This window comes from Aethalodelphis obliquidens, unplaced genomic scaffold, assembly GCF_003676395.1.
Source record: "Aethalodelphis obliquidens isolate GAN/ISIS:26980383/991018 unplaced genomic scaffold, ASM367639v1 scaffold4, whole genome shotgun sequence".
NCBI classification, from domain to species: Eukaryota; Metazoa; Chordata; class Mammalia; order Artiodactyla; family Delphinidae; genus Aethalodelphis; species Aethalodelphis obliquidens.
In genome coordinates, this window is record NW_020837948.1 from 44,884,722 (window position 1) to 44,906,315 (window position 21,594).

A 21,594-nucleotide genomic window follows, 5' to 3' on the forward strand; every position below is an offset into this window, starting at 1 on the left:
GAGGAAACAGGACAAGTCACTTACAGTCCAACTTTTTGCTAAATTCCAGAGAACTGTCCTCTGAATTTTAAGGCGATTTCCTTGTCCCTTCTTAAGGAGAGGGCCTATGGAAGCTAAAACTCCCATACATCCAGCAGCTACCCAAAATTCATATTTAAGTATTTCAAATTCTCAGATATTCGGTGTCATCGGAATTCAGAGAGTATTTTTACATACATTTTTTTCTAGACTAATTTGCTCTTCAGTTTCAGAAAAAGGTGCTTAAGCCATGCAAACAAAAAACAAAGAAAACAAACAAACAAACAAACGTTTCCCTCTGGTTAAGTTTATTAATCAGAGTAAATGCAGTTCTATCTTATCATCTTTCTATGAGGAAACTTCTGTTCTTTTTTTAGATTTGGAGAATTGCTTTTCCTGACAGAACCCCCAGAACTGAGAACCCTGAACTGCAAACTTGTCCTTTGTCCTAGTTGTTTACCAGCCTTATCAGGGCACACATGGGCTGGCAATGTGATTCTAAGATAAAAATTCCTAAGATATAATTAGATGTTTTTCCAAGAAATATCACCAATGCCATGAAAATTTGTTTGCTCTCTTCTCCTTCATATTTAAAGATAATGATCTCACAATTTCTTGCCATTTAATCATTTTCTTTTAGATGAGTGAGAAACATTAACTTGGCACTGAAGAAAAATACATACTTTTTTTTTTTTTTTTTTTTTTTTGCGGTACGCGGGCCTCTCACTGTTGTGGCCTCTCCCGTTGCGGAGCACAGGCTCCGGACGCGCAGGCTCAGCGGCCATGGCCCACGGGCCCGGCCGCTCCGCGGCACGTGGGATCCTCCCGGACCGGGGCACGAACCCGTACTCCCTGCATCGGCAGGCGGACTCTCAACCACTGCGCCACCAGGGAAGCCCCGAAAAATACTTACTTTTAAAATAAACAATACTCAAAACACAGATCTTATCTTAAAACTTCTGCGACATTTAAACATACTTTTCTCCAACAACACACTTCTTAAAGCTTATACAACATAAATATAATGAAAATAATGTTATACCCCTGAATTTAACTATAAATGATAAATGACAGAAAGATATAGTCCAAGCTAGTGATGCACAAGCTTTCTTACCGTACCTTTCAGACTCATTAGTTCAATTCTGAACAAAGGGGATAAAAAGAGAAAGGTAGAAAATCACAAATGCATGTTTGCTAAGTTGCAGAAGAATACTCTCTAGCCCAGTGCAAGAAGTGCTGTGAAAACATCTTAAGTTCTCTACTGAACTCCATCTTTGCTAGAGACTAAAAACCGGTTTTGCAAAAAAAAAAAAAAACTTTTACTGCCACCTGCTGGTAATTTATAGTCAGTGGTTCTCAAAGATGCTTGAACGACACAAATTCTAGATTAAAGCAGAATCTTTTGTCTTTTAAAGGAAGAACATTAGATACAATATATGTTTTGAGAAACACAGACTATCACATTTTCCTGATGCTGATTGCTTCCCTCACTGACACACTGCCCTAAAAGGAAGTCAGAGGCCATTACATTTTTATTCTTCCCCTTTCCACAAAAGCCATTCGACTTAGTCCTAGGCCAGCAATAAAGATTTAAAACCAAATGGTCTTGGCAGACCTGTCTACAGAGTATTCACAACTCAAACACTTGAGGTCAGCTAGAGAAATTTTACTCTTTTAGCCAAAGACCCACAGGCCAAACTGTATTTTTTAAGACTTCTCTACAGGAAACTTAAACTATAAGAATGTGAACATATAGTTGATGGAGGATCCCAAATGAGAGGTCCAAGACTGGAACTGGAATCCCCCCACTGGCAAGATTCTGTAACTGGAGATATAAACGTGATTTTAAAATTCATAAATGAAAGGGTAGGCCCAAGTTCCTGCAGTCAGCTTCATTCCTTTTTTTTGGAGAGTCTAAGAATTTTTCAAAGGCTTTGCTAAAAGGTTTTAAAGGAGAAAATTATTTTCTTTAATTTAGAGAGTATTTTTAAAAATCAAAGTAGATAGGTAAAACATTTTGAGGAAACAGTACTTTCTATCCACAACCTATCAACAATTCTTCCTGCCAAAAATAAACTACGGAAGTTCTTTTTTAGTTACGTCACATGGCAAGTCATACATTGTAGGATTTTTCATGCCACGTTGCTTTATCTATTCTAAAAATATACTGAATAACATGGATTTGACTATTTTCTCCAAAATTAATGTTAAGTATAATGTGACTCTGAAGGCAGTGTCCCAAGATATAAATCCTGTCTTTTTTTTACATCCCTAGACATGAGCAAATTTGTCTGCTAGGACACTGAAGAGTTGTCTGTAATTCTATGGTTCTATAATTAAGACTTGTACAAATTCTGCTGCCAAAAAATCACCAGAGTGGGTGGTGAATACAGCCAAGTAAACTCTAATTATGGAAGGTGGGTTTTCTAAGATCTTAAATACAAGAAGCAAAGGCAAGATCAGACAATTAAGATAGCTACCAAGGCAATATAAATAGTCTCGTCAAACTCAATGTAAGCCCCCCTTTGGTAACAGCTGTTACCTCTCATAGTTCATAGGTACTTTAAAAGCACAATCTGGAATCTTCTACTTAGAATTCAGCACTTCATTGTTCCCTAAAAAATAGAGTTATGAAATTTACTCATGTCGTTTTCACTCCTGGGACCAAAAAAGGCAAGAGAAGTCCAATGTCCCAGATAATCTTCCATTTTATATTTCAGCTCCTCCTCTAGTATTATTTTTAAAGGTTCTGTTTGGAGTTCAATAGAATGCCATTAGCATTCTAAAATGCATGCAACTCCTAAGTGTAAGGACAGCACAATAAATTTACGTAAACTGAACACATGCATACACCAGCACACAATCAGGCACCAGCATTTTCTGCACTTCAGATGTGCACCCACCTACCCAGAAATGAGGAAATTTTATAAAACAATATTACAAAGTTTTCTCAATAATAACATCATATAGTGTATTCTTCCGGTTGAAACTGTAATTACAGTCTTCAAGTAGAAGTGATTATGCTTTTTCCTGTTTGCTTATATAGATGTCTATGCCCATCTTACTCCTAATCAACAAACTGCACGAATTTCTCATTTGAGCCCACCCCAAATATCACCTCCTCTGTGAAGACTTCCCTTACCTTCGCAGAAATATTAAGTCCTCAACTATATTTACAAATAGTCTGTGTTCACACTAATTACACTGCATTAGAGTTATTTGTATGTACATCTATTGTTCCAGACTGTGAATATCTTATGGACAGAAAAGGCATTTAATTTCATCTTTTTGATCTGCCTTCCGGGCTTTAAACTGTGTGCTTTAAAATGCATGCTAATGAATGACTCAATGCTTTTCACACTATTTCTTCTGCCATAGAAACGGTTTTTCAAAAAAGAATGTTCTACCAAACTGTATTCTATAATATTAAATGAAGCAAAATATATTATCCGGATGTCTTAAAGTATATATCATTTTGGGCTTCCCTGGTGGCGCAGTGGTTAAGAATCCACCTGCCAATGAAGGGGACACGGGTTCAAGCCCTAGTCCGGGAAGATCCCACATACCGTGGAGCAACTAAGCCCATGCACTACAACTACTGAGCCTCTGCTCTAGAGCCCGCGAGCCACAACTACTGAGCCCCCGTGCCACAACTACTGAAGCCCGCACACCTAGAGCCCGTGCTCCACAACAAGAGAAGCCACCGCAACGAGAAGCTGCACAGGGCAACGAACAGTAGTCCCCGCTCATCACAACTAGAGAAAGCCTGCGCACAGCAACAAAGACCCAATGCAGCCAAATATAAATAAATAAATAGTATATATCATTTTAATGCTCTCCATATAAAGGATCTGTAACAGAGCATATTTTATTCAGATTAAATTAAAATGTGCTCATTTTAACATATATACACATTAGTAATACATAAATTGACAATATGATGCTTCATGATAAGCAGCAGTTATTTTCTTGTAAGCGGTGACACAAAGGTATTTCTCTGTAGAAAGTTCACAAAAGACACTTTTTAGACCTGATACTCTCATTTCCTCTTACTGCTCTCCTTCCCCAGCCTCCTCCACTACAATTTAAACAAGCTTATTTCAACTAAATTGAGATTAAACTTTACTTATACTCAAGGATCACAGAAGAAGAAACATGAACATCACATGAAAGTGGGAAATCCCAGTGCTCTCCTACCTGTGTACCTAAGCTGGCTGCCATCATGTGAGTCAGAAGTTTAGCTGCAAACATGGAATACTTGGCACAGAAGATATGGGAAAGAACAGCCAGGCAGAGACCTGTAGAAACAAAAAAAGCCCATGTGTTGTTTTACAATCCATGAATAAACAGAAGCATGGTAAAATCTCTGGAAAAGGTAAGCACATAAGGCCGCATAGCACAACATCTCAGGGAACATTCATGTTCCAATTTTAATCCAGTCCACTTGACAAGACATATAAAATCCTCACAGTTATTAAGCCCAAGGGTAACTTTAAATTTCAAATATCTACTTGCTTATTTCCCTACTAAAAGGAAAGCACAAATTAAGCAGATTAATAATTTAGACAAGTTTTACTGTTTAAGAAAAGAATCAAATTCCAATCTAATTTTCCATGATCAGGTGGCTTGCTAAATAGAGATATTTAGGGAGGTGAATAGGATTTTTCAGGCATAAAATTGTGAATGGTGCTACCAAAACTCAGGTTTGGTAATTACCCGTTTTTGTCTACTAGAAATAATTATGTAATTACAACAGTGGTGATTATGAATTTTTAAAGCAACCTTATGCTCCTGGGTGCCAAAACCAGGAACAAAATGTGTTCTTTCTCACTGAGATGATTTTTAACCTAAACATCTACATTTCCAAGTAGTGTGAAGAACATTATTCTTATTTTCTTTAAATCTACTTGAATTCACCTACCTATACTACTTCAAGGGGAAGATAAGAACCTCAGGACTAACGCATAAATCTTTTATCTTGCAATTTGTATAAATTTCTTTTAATGTTAGGTTTTAAATGTAGAACGCATATATATTTTAAAAATATTTCCTGCCTTTTAAAATTTAAATGTGCTGCACAAAGTAACCTATTTGCTTTATCACTTAAGCCTTTTACTCCACTCTCATCCTCAGTAGGGTTATTTTGTCTAAGAAGTGTTGAAACATAACAACTGGCTTGTGTATGCTGCTTTGCCCTGTACTCTGCATGCATTAGCTCATTCATCAACGCCTCCGTGGCAAGCAGGAGACGCTGCATTTGTTTAACATTTTGTTTCTTCATTATCTTTTCTGAAGCCATGGAACAAACTTCTCAAGTACGTACACCACACGTTGGCATAAGTGGACTGGGCATCTGCAAAATGCGCACATGGGGTCTGTGACTAATTGTCAGCACAGAAATGCCTCTCAGAAATCCTTCTGGGAAAAGCTTTCAATATGTTTAGGTTTGCGTTAGGTAGACAAAGTTCCACACAGGAAGTGAGGCTTTGCATTAGCCAAGGCTTTCAGCCTAGAAATTTGGCCAAGAAATCAGGAGTAATCCACTTTTAGGAAGGCTGCCATGAGGTGTTCTGGGACAGGTGTGCAGGTCCTGGGGCTGCCTGCCCAATCCTCCCACACAGGTACACAGTATAGCCAGAAACTGCATTGTTACTTAGGTAGCTTATAAATTATTTAAGTTGTTGCTCCAAACTCACAAATGTACACTTTGAACTTCCTGTGATGGTCAGAGTCACCTTAAACTGAAGGTTCAGGTTGAGTGTGACAGTGTGTGTATGAGTGTGTGTGTGGAGGGGGTCTGTGTGTGTTACCACACTGACTTAAAAGCAGGGCCTTGGAAGTCTCATTTCATTGCCAGCCACACGATCACAAATATGTGCTTTACTATGAGTTTACTGTGGTGGATGGTAACAATATGAGGCAAGGGGATTAGGGCTGGGCAAAGGAGAAATACTCCTGAGTCAGCTCTTTCTTTCTAGTTCACAAGAAGAACTTATTCACAGCCTTTTCCCCTAACTTGGTAATTCTCCACTATACTCCCATTTCATGATATAAATTTAGTACAGTTAAACTTGACCAGATCAGTAATATTTAATTAAGTCTATTAAGCTTCAATTAAAATGCTAGCATGACACCTGGTGGCAGTCCAGGATTCAAAGCCAGTGGCAGGAGAATGGGCTAGGTTCTATTAGCCTGTAAGTGTAATGTGTGATGATTATCTAGATGCATTTTTTATTTAGGAGAAAAGAATGCGGCTAAAAAAACCTCAAGCAGCCTAGCCTCAACTGGCCTTGGGAGAGATACTGAATAGATTTAAAGAAATAAATACTTCAATTACCAAGTTCCTAAACACTATATGCTAAGTATTTATCTTTTATTTTCTTATCTGATATTGAAGAGCTGTATTCAGCAAACATAATTTAAATTTACAAGTCAGTTTTTTAAAAAGTGTAACTTTTTTTTGGTTTAAATTCCCTTAATATGTAAATCACAGGGTACAAAATGGTATAATTATAAATAGAATTTTTTTAAAATAAAGTGTAACAATTCTAGGTATTACCTAAAGGTATACTCTAAACAGGTTTGTAAAAACTGATTCCTTGGCAATTATGTAGAAAAACAAGTTGCTGATTGAATAATTTTCATTTGCTTTTTCCCCTAGCACTATGTAGGTTACAGACTCCGTTGGAAAAAGGCAATTAATCAGTTTACTAACACAAATAACTTTTCTATATGATTAGACAGTAAGATGGAAGATAAATTACCCTTAACAAAATAATAACATTGATAATCTTTGATTTAGATAAGAAAAACTCTAAAGAACTGCTGGATTCTTTTGCTATTACCAAAGTGGACCAAAGATCTTATCTATCTATACAATATTCGAATGTTTGTATGTGTATATACATATGTACTGTTTGTATATGAATATAGATATCCAGTAAATAACTACTGTTTGGCATCACTTACAAACGGGACATACTGTCCAAATCACTGAAGTTTATCCCACCACATGCCAAACATTAACACTTTTTCCCAGGAAAATCTCTTTAAAATATTTATAAATAATAATATATTTATAAATTGCTTTACTTATGTATCTCTGCCTTCTCTACAGATCAATCTAAAACCCAAATGATCACTGGATTATTAAATCAGTTATTCGCTTGTTAGCTTAGGTTTTTTTCTCTTCTCCCACCTAATGTTAGCTGTAACTGTCACCTTTTTTACTTTTTGTTGCTCATCTCTATTGATTCCCATATTCCTGCAACTCTCCCTTCAGCGTGATGCCTCTTGATTACAGCTACTAATAAGCTAAGGACAGGAAAACAAAGTTGTCAATCCTGAAAAGTTTTCTAGGGTGAACAAAAGTCAATATGAAACACCTTAGAGTACACAAGTTCTGTGTATTAGAGGGAAGGGTTTACTCCAGAGGGAAGAGGTTGCCAGGAGACCAGCCTCTGGGTGACCTATGAAGTTCAATACAGTAGCCACTAGCCACATGTGGCTATTTAAATGTTAATTAATTAAAATTAAATAGAATTAAACATTCAGGCTCCAATTGTACCAGCCATATTTCAAGGGCTCAATAACCAGATGTAGCCAGTAGCCACTACACTGAAGAGGGCAGAACATTTCCATCATCGAAGAAAGATCTACTGAAGAATGCTGTGTTAAACTGTCCCAAGACTGTTTATGAAAGGTCACAGAACACAATTCTGGTCAAAGAGATGTGCAGGAAAACGCTCTGGGTGGTTTTCAGGAAAGTTTTCATTGCTCTTAAAACTGGATCCAGATAAGTGCTTTTCCCTTGGCAAGCCTAGGCAGAGTTGTGGGATGCTTAGAGCTGCTGCAGCCAGCTCAAGACCACGTAGGGGCAAGGCAGAGAAAATAAAATAAAACCTTTGAGGAGAGCAAAACAGACAAATGTAAAGAGGCTGGGCCCCTGATGATGCCATTGGGGTGCTGAACTAATCAACCCTGAAACTAAATTCTGCTTATTTAAGATATTTGACTTGCTTTCTGTCACTTGCAATCAGGGCCACCCTAAACAATACATGTTATTATCGATACATAGCTAGAGAAATCCAACATTTTTATGCCATGTCAGAATTAGACTAAGCTCTCTGACTTCTATCACCTGCAGTAACCCCTTAAAACTGCTTTTTTTTTTAAGTTCTGACATTTTTTCGATTCTTCTTGTCAATAACTCTCCATTAGATAGAATGAAACTGTTTTGATAATTATAATGGCTATCTTAGGACAACGATTACTGTGAATATGAACTTAATATCTTTAGAAGAATCTGACACAGAAATTGAGTAAATATCTCTTATATTTAAAAATAATTAAAAATGAATGGGTGGCATCTGATAGAGTTTTTTTTTTCCTAGAAAAACCATTAGACTATCAGCTTGTAAAATATAAAAGCACAACTAGAATATTCTTTTTTTTTTTTTAGAATAGTCTTGCAGTTTAATAAACCTGAACAAAAGAATAAGCATGCTTCAAAGTATTCTGGACTGGGCTGATTTACTTATCCTGTAAGTCTTAGTATTTAGCAATTTATAGACAATTATCTCCTGTTACTTACTGTAAACAATGACATTGTGTTGGCACTTACATACTTAGTAATCTATAGAGTAAATAAAACTATTCATCATTTAAAAGGGAAAGCTTTAGCTTGACTAATGTGTTAAAGCATTTCTCCATCATAAGAGAACAAAAAAGAACAAATGTGAGGTCTCAGCTTAAAAGCACTTCAAAACAGGAGACTCACCCACCTACAAGTACATCAAACATGACCTAGTTCATGTATTGATGTTAAAAACGAAGTGGATTATGGAACGTTACAGCGTCTCATTAAGTTCATAAGGCCATATGGATTGTACATCAGAGTCAAAATTAGGATGATTTTAACCCAATGTCTACCTCTGATAGATCAACATCAACAGAGTTATGGGAAGCAGAGCAGGTTTCTTGGATATTATTCTCCGAATAGTAATAGTACCTCAAACCACGCTTAGGTTCCTCAATAACTATAAAATTATGGCATTATCATCTAAAGTTATTGTAAGTTGTGATTCTTCCAAATCACCTTTGAGGCGAGTCCCATAACGTTACACTGCTGTGCAGTTATTTACTCGTCCTTTCTATCTTTTTTTAGCTTCAAGGGATAACTTTAATTTCTTGGAATTTGATAAACTGGTTTACAATTTTAAAAGTCACAGGTATATAGCCTAGTCTTTCACCTTTCTAAATGGAGGATTATTAACTTCATGGCCTACATGCCCATTTCATACACTTGGATCATTTTAGTTGTTCTGCTCTAGTAAAGTAACCAGAACTGTAAACTAGAATTGGAACAGATACACTGTGATCTATCCTGATTTTTTTTAGAAAGGGTTTAATTTCTGTCTAATTGTATGTTACCACATTTCATGAAAAGAGTTTGTCAGATTGCTTCCAAATTCAGAGGGATATTTGGTGTGGCCTGACCTAAATTAGAGAATGTGTATGTAAGATATATAAAAGTCTCTTGCCTCCTTCCTGGGGGCCCTCAGAGTGATAGAATGTCATCCTCCCCAGAAGCTGAAACTGAGCACAAAGACAGGACGTTATGTCTCCTGATCCACAGAACGTGCAATCCATGTTACAATATGTCATGGACAGAGGGGAAAAAAACCAATAATTTCAAATATGAGTCCAAGTCAAAAGTAATAAATGTAGATATTAATATTTGGGTGTTGGTTCTCAAATACATGAGTAAATCTATGCAGCCTTTTCAAGAGTTAGTTGCAAAAATGCATATTTATTAACAATCCTCTCAGGAAATATCTTACAGTCCTGCTAGTCTTCTAAAAAAAACCAAGGTAACATTCTCTCTTTAGTTTTTAAAACTCTTTGCTTCGATGTTTAGTATTTAGAACAAGCAAAGGATTTTTGTGGGTTATATTAGCACTTAGATTTATGTCTCTATGGAAATACATGAAATGATATCTAAATAGATTTTATTTCAGCATTTTACCTTTTGGCTCTATTTCATCAGTCTATGAAATTTCTGTAAATAGATTGCATCAAAGTAAAATAGGATGTCTCCATCTGATTTTGGAACTCTGTGTACCTAGAAGAATCTATTAAGCAAGAAACATCATTCTTATGGAAGATGCTATTAAGAATAAGAAATTATTAACTTTTGCTACTGAATCTAAGTTAGGTTTAGAATTAAGATACATTAAGGAAAATGTATAACTTTATAAAATGAAATTATAATGAAAATATTTTAACTAGGACACAGAACATTAAATTATAGTAGAAAGATTTAACAACCAGGACAAAGAAGAATAATTAATTACATGCTTCTACCTCCACAAAATTTTCCTGATCGATAAAGATTGCTAGGGGACTGTTTGCACACCAAGTAAAAGACATAAATTCAATGATAATCACATTTACACACAAAATATCATGAAAGCAGAATGTCTGAGTTAGTATATCTACCACCCTGTTAACACAATTTAAGCATTTTTTTTTTTTTTTGCAGTACGCGGGCCTCTCACATGTTGTGGCCTCTCCCGTTGCGGAGCACAGGCTCCGGACGCGCAGGCTCAGCGGCCATGGCTCATGGGCCTAGCCGCTCCGTGGCATGTGGGATCCTCCCGGACCGGGGCATGAAACCATGTCCCCTGCATCGGCAGGCGGACTCCCAACCACTGCGCCACCAGGGAAGCCCTAACACAATTTAAAATCATATATTGTGGGTATGGAAATGGAGGTATTAGGCCCAGGTCTCACAACTAGCCAATGGCAGGACCAGGATTTGAACCCAGGCCATTTGGCTTCAGAGTTACCCTATACCCAGTCCTCTATGTAGCATGTTGTTCACAGAAGCTGCTGTACGTCTGTAAAAGATGACTCAGGGCACAGAATGGATGAGGGTGGGGACAGAAATATAGTGTAAGGAATTCTCAGACTCCCAACCACAAAATCAAAACAGCAAATGAGAATAATTCTATAGTTATTCAAAGCTAAGTTATAGGTAAATAGTTTGACAGACATTAACACAACTCAAGTTCCTATTCCTGCCAGAAATGGGACCTAGATGTAGAAGGTGAAAGACAATTTCTTTTTTAACACAGTAGTTAAGCCATATTTAGAGCTTCTAGACTGCAGAATACAAATCAACCCAAGGGATAGGTTTATTTTCTAATGAAAATACAAAATGGTTTGTTTATATTATCTCACAAAATCCTGATATTCCACTGCAGAATCTGCCTTCTAAATCACAGCACTATCAACTATACCCTTTCTTACTATCTAGCTTCTATCCCACACTGTACTTTATATTACAGATGAGTTGGAACTATGTCTTGTTCTTTCCTTTCCCTCAGTACAAAGTTGGTCCTCCATAAACAACTGCTGTATGAATTAATGAACAAGACCATGGGAAAGTTTATTTTCTCCTTGTGTTGATGAATTACAGTATGCCCACATCTTGCATATATAAAAAGACTCCGGGAAAATGGGTTTTATTCTCATCGATATTTTAAATTGTTGACTCAAAAATACTGTAACTCACCTGAGATACATATAAATCCAGAAGAGAAAAAAGCTTCGTTGTATGAAGACAAGTTGTCAGTCTGGGCATAGACTGCATACACGGACATGTATGAACAGGCACATTCCACGTAGTCTGAAGTGTCCTCAACCACTTTGCAAAACTGACTGTCAGACAACCAGCTAGGGCAAAAACACAATCGTCACTACTCCTCTTTCATCAATACTTTAGGCGTTGAGATGGCTTTTAAAGAAAAAATAACTTACTGAACCTAAGTGTTCTTTACTCAAGACGTAAGCAGACCACATTTTCAAGAAGAAACATTGGAGGGAACACCTTGTCCAAGATGTGACACAAAGATCCCACAGATACTTTAAGGAGCAGCCTAAATACTAACTAAACCTGCAGAAGCATTCCCAATACCGAAGAAGCTGGTCCTCTCAAAAGAGCAGTATCAGTCCCTACCTAATCTAAAGCAAACACACTCAAGGTGTTCAACAGAAAGTACTCTTCCCTAGCATTCAAGAATACCAAAAGGTCAACATAGCCATCAAATGTGCAGTGTTCACCCTTCCTCATTTTTCACAACTCCTTTATTTTGAGCCACGTAAATTACTTACATGCTTTTCTAAGTTTCCTAGCTCAGCTTTTTTGGATTTTGAGCCAGTTGTATTATGTAAATGTTTCCCAGGGTTCTTTCAGGTGTTTCCTTCTATAAGGTTTGGCTTTTACCACAATAACTGTCATGATTATAGCAAATACAGTGTCACATTCCATGCCTTCCGAGCATCCCTCAGTGACTACCGATTGAGCCTCTTCCCTTCCAGTGCCTCTTGATCCCTTTACTTTTCTAAGGACATAAAACTTCTTAATCCCAACTGCAGATTCAAGCTTGAAACATTCAGTATTAATTATATATTGAGGATTGTAGAGTGTATTAGGTTTAAGATGTGTCCTCGGACATTAGGAATTTCAATGGAAAATTATTTTTTCACAACGAGACTAAGGAGAGTTTTGGTGTTTGAAGGACAGTTGGTTACCCAACTAAGCTGTTGAACCCTCTTTAGAATTTTAGTTGGTGTGGCTGTAAGTCAGTAATAAACAGAACCTAGTGACTGATTTGAACCCTAAACCTTCTAAGTCAGCAATGCCTGACCCTGCAGCCCTGGTTGAGCTCCCAGAGAGAGAACTGCTCAGAAACATGTCTTAGGCCAAGGAGAGTTAAAGAAAGAATTATGCCCTTCTTCTCATTCTTGTGCATGGCTTTAATCCCAAAATGTACTCCAAGTCATATGTGGACTAGAATTATAAATCCCTACTACTCCCTCTAAACATAGAGCAGCAGATCCAGAACCACAAGCCCAGATGGAAGGGGTCAAAAGAAATTCCTTCCCTGCTCAATAAATTAACCAATAACCACAGGGAGGTTATCTGAATTGAGTAGAACTCACACTATGTCCCATGAAAGTAGTAATAATAAAGGAGTACCTAATGTGTTAAACACATACTTAAATTGTTTGGTTGCGTTTGCCACCTGCACAAGGCTAGACCATTTCCTATGCTGCTTTGTCTCATTTAGTGTAGAGGTTATTCTCCAGTCTAAAATCTCACCTGAGACCTCTATGTTCAGTACAAAAAAAAAAAACTGGGCTTAATGATGCTGGAATGGGGAAGGAACAAATTCTGATTTTAAAGCATTATTAACAAGTACCTTGCAGCAGCCTGATTCCAAAGGAGACACAGAGATGTCTGGGGAACAATTCTAGGCTCAGCAGCATAAATCCTGTAGAGAATCTCATTGTTGTTGGTCAGGGGTTGTGAACTCTGGCCTTTCACACTCAAAGATAATACCTACAATGCCAAAAAGAATAGAAAATGTAATGATTTTTTCAAATTAATGTCATGACTGAATCTCCCGTTCTGAACTTCGCTTCATTTTTCTAGTCATTTGAGTTACTTGCTTACTGTCACTTATGAATGCAGGCTGTCTGGTTGGTTTTCCACTGCAAACATTCTACCTCTACTCCAGCTGCTGAGCAGTCTCCAGCTGACAGACTTTATTGTCAGACTTCATCACAAGCGGGATATACAATACAATATAGCATTAGAGAAAGCTATGGGTTTTTTTCCACTTTCTCCACTTATATATATATTTTTACTTAATAAAACATGAAGGAAATATTTCCAACTATTTTTGAGACTAAACATTCTACAACTAGCTCATAAAGATAGGACATGTTTCGTAATTAGCTCACCATGTCTAGCATTTACCACAAATGTGATCAAGTGAATGTATCCTGAGGAATATGTTTGCTAAGGAAAAATCAGATTCTAACCACATAATTCTTTAAATGAGAGATTACCTTATTTTTCAGGGCATGAAGATTAGTTCCAGTTATAAACCACTGCTGGCTGCTATACTCTGTAAACTGGACTAATTCACATATACTTTCCCCGGCCATTATTTCTGCATCCGGAACATCCAATAACCTCTCTGGAATTCGAATATAATCACCTTCTTTTCCTTCAAACTTGTGCCCATTGATTTGCTGAGGGTACCAGTGAAGGGCCAGTATGGACAAATACGGGCAACTGTCAAGGATGGTTTTGCTTCTATGACAGAAAAGCAAAGGTTCTGCTAAAATGGCATGCATTTGCGTATGTATTTGCAAGTATTTGTTAAATTTTTTTAACATATTTGTTAAAAACATATTTGTTAAAATTCATCACATTGGAGCTCCTTTCTTTATGTATAACCATGACACTACCTACCCAGGAGCAGTAAAGAGAATGTGCTTTCAGTTCTTTTACGGTGAATTGTTAGGATTTTCTGCACAGAACTTTCTGCATCCTCTTGCCTGATCCCCCTTATAACCGAAAACATGGGCTTTTGCAAGCTGTTTCACAGGTATCAGATCTGTAGTTATAAAATGTACTTTTCTGTATTAGTCACATCAGCATTGGTGGAATAGGTTGAGGAAAGGATGCACCACTAAACTGAAACTCTGCTTTATATTCAAGAATATCATAAAACTTACATACCTAGAGCCATGTTTTCATCAAGTTTACCTCACCCCTTTCTAAGCCATCAGAGCATTTCCAATTTAACCATATATCTGATAAAAGAAACAGCCCTGAGCAGGGATCTTTATCCATTTAACAACTGTTTTCAACATTCCCTAGGCATGAGATCCTGTGCTCAGTGAAATTGCTTCCAAACCTCAGTGTGTCTTGAAATCACCTTGAAGCTTGTTTTAAAACACAGATTTCTAGATCACATCCCACTCTTACTAAATCAGAAACCTTGCCTGGGGGAGGCTAGAGGTTCTACGAATCTGTATTTTTTAACCAGTCCTCCAAAAAATCGGATACATTTTTTCTGTGGATCTATCATGTTTGCAAACAATGAAGAGACACAAAGGCGAATCATACCTGAAATCTGCCTCAAAAAGAATAGAGAATATATTAGGATAAAAATCATGCATCAAGTTTTAAAAGTTACATGGGCCACAAGAGATGCTGAGTATATATAAATGTATCATGGATACAAATACCTCGTCAAGGCCCCTAACCTGGGAAATGGAGTTGAGAATTTTAAACAGAAGATTTGAAAAAGAAAAGAAAGGGTAAGGGCTAACTTTTTCCTCTAGCTATATACTCTCTTTTAAAAAAATCTTTAACTACCACATTTGAATTGGTACCTTTAAAATCTATCTTTAGTCCAGCCATTCATCCAGGCTCTAGACCCCTGTGTCCAAGACTCCTATTAAAACAGTTCAATCCATATAGGCCATCTGCACCTCCACAACAGCTTATAAAAAGCTCATCTCTTCATCTTCCCATCTAGCTTCCTACATCTTCACTGGTGACTCAGAGCTAAAAAGCTGCCACTGTCGACCTCCCCACCCCTGACCAGATACAATGTGACTGAGACCAGTGAACCTACGCCCTACCCACCCACCCTGGAATCTTCTGATATTTAGCCCATCAGCACTATCAGGGACCCCATTACGTTGGCATTCTCAGACGAACACAACAGGTACAGTGACTCTACCCGACCTTGACACAAGTGTGTCAAATCCCTGGCCCCTTAAGAGGGCCTGACGACAACTACACTCTCCCTGACACTTTAACCTCCTATATCCATGCCCTTCCAATGCACTTACTTTGATCAATCCCCAAATCTGCTTTACACCTAGGTTTAAATGAGGGGGAAAAACCCACATTAACATGTAGATTGGCACCACTACAAATCCACAATGACCGACTTCAGTCAGACCCTCAATGCCACTTGACATTGTTTTTACTTGGCTTCCAAATGATTGTTCTAGATACCATCATTCTCCTCAATATCCCTGCTCTATTCCCAAACCCTTCACTCCCAGTAGATGCCCCTGAATACTGCTTAAGACAATGTATAAATAATGCATATTGGAATGGTCAACATCTTTAGAGTTCCTTGAGTTAAAAAAAACTCATCTTTAACATAGTCCTCAACACGATCGCTCTAAAATCCTAAATCGGATTCCTACACACACATACATACACCCTACCTAACGTATTCTATATTCAATATTTAAAGGTTGATGATTTCCCCAAATGTGCCATGCTTGCTCCTCTTGCCTGAGTGCCATTATACATGCGAAACAGCAAGCCTGCAGGGACGATGCACATGGCCCAAAACATATTGATTCCTTTATTCATTCTATTCACTCATTATACCATAACCACTGAGAATCTACCATGTACCAGACACTGTTCTAGGCCCTGAGAATACATTAGGCAACAAGACAGAAAAAGCCACTCCTTTTGTGCTTCTTACACCCTTTTGAGTTCTCACCAGGCCTTTGAGAGCAAAGATGGAATCAACATTCACAGCAGGGTAGATGGTTCACGTCTACCACTATCTCAACATCCTGGTGATCTTGCATAAATATGGAAAAACAAAGAGAAAGGACTGAGACTATACAAAGCTATGAACTATTTGACTTCACTGAACAACACTTTTAATCAGACATGTCCCGCTAAATAACAATAATTGTTTTTTAAATAACATAGTACTCTGTGAAAATTGGAGGGAAATATCAACTTCCAACCATGTTCTATTATGGGCTATTTTTATGTTAAGTCAAACAGAGTTAAAACATGATTTAGGTCTTTGTACTACAATGATCCAATTTACCTTATGAATGTAATTTATCAATAAAACACCAGAACTGGAGAATATTAACATATAGTTACAAAATTAACTATATAGTTAATACACAAACCACATTTTACTTTTTCCTTTTCCTCTTACTTGCTCTCTGCCCTGAAACTCCAGCCATGAAACAACATTTCTGAAGTTCAGCAATATGTTCTAAAACAACAGACTCTGAAGTTCAACAACATTCAGAGAACTGCCTCCAAATGGATGAAATTGAACCAAAACTCCAGGGAGAAACACAATTAACAGTATATTAAAGTATGTCTAAAAGTTGATATGGATCAACAGAACAGAATAGAGAGCCCAGAAATAAACATACACACCTATGGTCAATTAATCTTAAACAAAGGAGGCAAGAATATACAATGGAAAAAAGACAGTCTCTTCAGCAAGTGGTGTTGGGAAAGTTGGACACACACTTCATGTAAATCAGTGAAGTTAGAACACACCTTCACACCATACACAAAAACTCAAAATGGCTTAAAGACTTAAACATAAGACATGACACCATAAAACTCCTAGAAGAAAAGCATAGGAAAAACACTCTCTGACATAACTCATACCAATGTTTTCTTAGGTCAGTCTCCCAAGGCAATAGAAACAAAAGCAAAAATAAGTAAATGGTACCTAATCAAACTTACAAGCTCCTGTGCAACAAAGGAAACCATAAACAAAACGAAAAGATAACCTACAGACTGGAAGAAAATATTTGCAAATAATGTAGCTGACAATGGCTTAATCTCCAAAATATACAAACAGCTCATACAACTCAACAACAAAAAAACAAAAACCCAATCAAAAAATGGGCAGAAGATCTAAATAGACACTTTTCCAAAGAAGACATACAGATGGGTAACAGGCATGTGAAAAGATGCTCAACATGGCTAATTATTAGAGAAATGCAAATCAAAACTACAATGAGGTACTACCTCATACCAGTCAGAAGAGCCATCTTAAAAAACCTACAAATAACAAATGCTGGAGAGGGTGTGGAGAAAAGGGAACCCTCCTACACTCTTGGCGGGAATGTAAGTTGGTGCAGCCACTATGGAAAACAAAATGGAGCTTCCTCAAAAAGCTAAAAATAGAGTTGCCACATGATCCAGCAATCCCACTCCTGGGCATATATCCAGACAAAACTATAATTCAAAAAGATATATGCACCCTTATGTTCATAGTAGCACTATTTACAATAGCCAAGAGATGGAAACAACCTGAATGTCCTTCAACAGAGGAATGGATAAAGAAGATGTGGTACATATATACAATGGAATACTACATAGAAACAAAAGGAATGAAATAATGCCATTTGCAGCAACATGGATGGACCTAGAAATTATCATACTAAGTGAAGTAAGTCAGAAAGAAAAATAACATACGATATCACTAATATGTGGAATCTAAAATATGACACAAATGAACCTGTCTACAAAACAGAAACAGATTCACAGACATAGAGAACAGACAAAGGTTGCCAAGGGTAGGGGGATGGATTGTTTGGGGTTAGCAGATGCAAACTATTATATATAGAATGGATAAACAACAAGGTCCGACTGTATAGAGCAGAGAACTATATTCAATATCCTGTGATAAATCATAATGGAAAAGAATATAAAAAAGAATGTATATATATTATAACTAAATCACTTTGCTATACAGAAGCTAACACAACGTTGTAAATAAACTACAAGTCAATTTAAAAAAACTTTTTTTAAAAAGGAGTGAAATTCTGACACATGCTACAACATGGATGAACCTTGAAGACACGCTAAGCAAAGTAAACCAGACACAAAGGACAAATATTGTATGATTCCACTTATGAGGTGCCTAGAATAGGCAAATTCATAGAGACTGAAAAGTAGAATAGAGGTTACCAGGGCTGGGGGAAGGGAGGAAAGAGGAGTTACTGCTTAATGGGTAAAGATTTTCAATTTGAGAAGATGACAGTTCTGGAGATGCAAGTGGTGATGGTGGCAACAGTGTGAATACACTAAATGCCACTGATCTGTACACCTAAAAACAGTTTACATGGTAAATTTCATCTTATGTGTATTTTACCACAATAAAAAATATGGCCTAAAATATGTCTAAAAGTTGGAATCATCTTACTTTTTTTTCCATTCAGAAATGTATCTTCTACTCATTATATAAATATGAGTAAGCAATAACACATTTTTATTTTTAAAAGAACCTTCAAAACAAGAGGAATATATAACTGACAGTATAAGTTAATTTCTCTTGATGTAGTTTCTATGTTTTCTTCAAATAATTAACTTAATTTGCCCATTAGGTACAATGTATTGATTGTATAATCCTGAGTTACATCAGTTAAACATCAATTTGCACTGCATATTACTTTGTAAACTGTGAAGGAATACATATAAGGTACTGCTATTATATTAAATGATACTTACTTTTCACCAAGAGAGCCACAAGTAACATCAGTCAGTAGAGAAAAGGCAAAATTCTCTGTCACTTCAGTAAAGTGACTGAATCCCCTAGTGTCCTTGCGTTTTGGGTTAACAAGAGCACAAAGAATCTCATAGAAAAGATTTCGGCTTTCAATGCTTAATGCTTGCTTCTTTCCTTCAACAGTTATCTGGAAAAAAATCCAAGTATGAAAATATATGTTCAAAAATAAACTGCTTAAATGATATATATGGTATAACTTGTTCTTTATTACCAGTTACTAACATTAACAAAAATGAAGATGAACCTATGAAGAATTTAAGAGAAGTCAGCATCAAAATCATATTTCAAATGCATCTGTACTTTAAAAAGCAATAAATAATCATTTTATAAAGAAAAGGCATAATCACCAAAATATCTTCTACTTAATATCTAGATAAAGCCCCAAACAGTTGCATTGGTCACTTAATTTTAACTACAATAATTAACATCGCGAGTCAAATTAATCTCACTTTTACACCTACCCCAAGATTCTGTTTTCTTTCGACCAACAACTAAGGAAATAGACACAAGAATATATGTCTATAATAGAACAAAATTTATTCTTATCTGTTTTTTATTGGACAGAAGCCATCAAGTATCACTAAATTTCTCAAACATCAAAGGAGAAAATCCTTTTCCAACCAAGAGTAGTCAAGAGCTCCTGATACTCTTGCCTTTATTGGTAAGTATGAGCCTTCCTACCTGAACGGACTGGGTTATTTGTTGTTTGAGGGACAAGGAGAGTAAGAGGAAAATAGCCTTCATGATTTAATTTTTACCCCTCACATGAATGATGGGGGACACATTTTTACTGTCAGAGTAAGCATGGGTGTGAAGCCACTGACTTGTTATTCCACTACACTCTTAGATACCTGAGGAGTCCCTATTAATTCTTCAAAATCCAAATTAGTCATCACTTTTTCTGTGATTTCTACCCTATGCCCCAGCTGCTGGCATACATGATTACACTCTGTAAGTTGCACATACTTTTACTAATGAACTTATGACAATGTTGAAATGATTTTTCTGTTACTGCTATTAGTTGAGCTCACTGAGAAAGTGGCTCAATATTCTCTATATATTTTTTAATAACTTTGTAATCTATAGAGTGCCGAGATGATGGCTGAACTCAAGATTTAAGTTTATAAGAGTAACCATCTTAAAGACAATTAGGAATAATGGAGAATAATACACAGGGTAAAGATAAAAGGTACAAAATGAAATTTAATCAAGGTAAAAACTACAATGCGGAGATAGGGAACAGCCCATTGGTTACTAAAACGATCAAACTGAATATGTTAAATGAAAAATAAGCTCAAGAAACACTCCCAGAACTCAGAGAAAATATTACAGACAAATGGGACAAACCTGTAAGATACAACAAGCATATAAAATATTAGGTAAAAGAAAAAAGCAAGATCCTTGATAGATCCTTGATAAGCTAAAGAAATACGTCTAAAATGCAGAGTTTGCTTTCTTCCAGAGAAAATTAGGAAAAGAAACAACACCAGATATATTTGGGTGATTTTTAAATATAATTTCAAGAGTTTTTAAAAAATCTTACCAGAAATCAGACAGGAAAAAAATTACTAACAGAGAAATAAAAATTCAGTCTGACATCAGACTTTTTTTGCTAATGAAATGACAGAAGCCAACAGAGCAACATAAGCGGTTTCAAGATTTTAAGGCTGTGATCCAAGAATTCTAGAGCCACTCAAACTTTCATACATATTCAAGGGTAAGAGAAAGTTTCTTTCAGCAAAGCACACAAAAAATAAAACAAGGAGGGAGACCTTCAAGATGGCAGAGGAGTAAGATATGGAGATCACCTTTCTCCCCACAAATACATCAAAACTACATCTACATGTGGAACAACTCCTATAAGAAACCGACTGAACGCTTGCAGAAGACCTCAGACTTCCCAAAAGATGCCCTCAGGCGACCTACACGCAGAGACGGGGCCAAATCCAAAGCTGAACCCCAGGAGCTGTGCGAACAAAGAAGAGAAAGGGAAATCTCTCCCAGCAGCCTCAGGAGCAGTGGATTAAATCTCCACAATCAACCTGATGTACCCTGCATCTGTGGAATACCTGAATAGACAACGAATCATCCCAAATTGAGGTGGTGGACTTTGGGAGCAACTGTAGACTTGGGGTTTGCTTTCTGCATCTAATTTGTTTCTGGTTTTATGTTTAACTTAGCTTAGTATTTAGAGTTTATTATCATTAATAGATTTGTTTATTGATTGGTTGCTCTATTCCTTTTTCTCTTTTTTATATATAGATTTCTTTTTCCTTTTTCTTTTTTTGTGAGTGTGTATGTATATACTTTTTGTGTCATTTTGTCTACATAGCTTTGCTTT

General features: G+C 36.7%; 1 protein-coding gene across 1 annotated transcript in view; it reads right to left on the bottom strand.

Annotated features, from left to right (window-relative positions):
- The window catches only part of ADGRV1 (adhesion G protein-coupled receptor V1), a 543,050-nt gene that overhangs the window by 303,354 nt on the left and 218,102 nt on the right, over positions 1 to 21,594 (bottom strand). The window contains exons 78-82 of the mRNA XM_027100633.1: positions 19,196 to 19,380; positions 13,939 to 14,188; positions 13,287 to 13,426; positions 11,597 to 11,757; positions 4,216 to 4,316 (exon numbers count right to left, since the gene is read on the bottom strand). Coding sequence (XP_026956434.1) covers positions 4,216 to 4,316; positions 11,597 to 11,757; positions 13,287 to 13,426; positions 13,939 to 14,188; positions 19,196 to 19,380 — 837 coding nt within the window. The remainder of the gene's footprint in view (positions 1 to 4,215; positions 4,317 to 11,596; positions 11,758 to 13,286; positions 13,427 to 13,938; positions 14,189 to 19,195; positions 19,381 to 21,594) is intronic.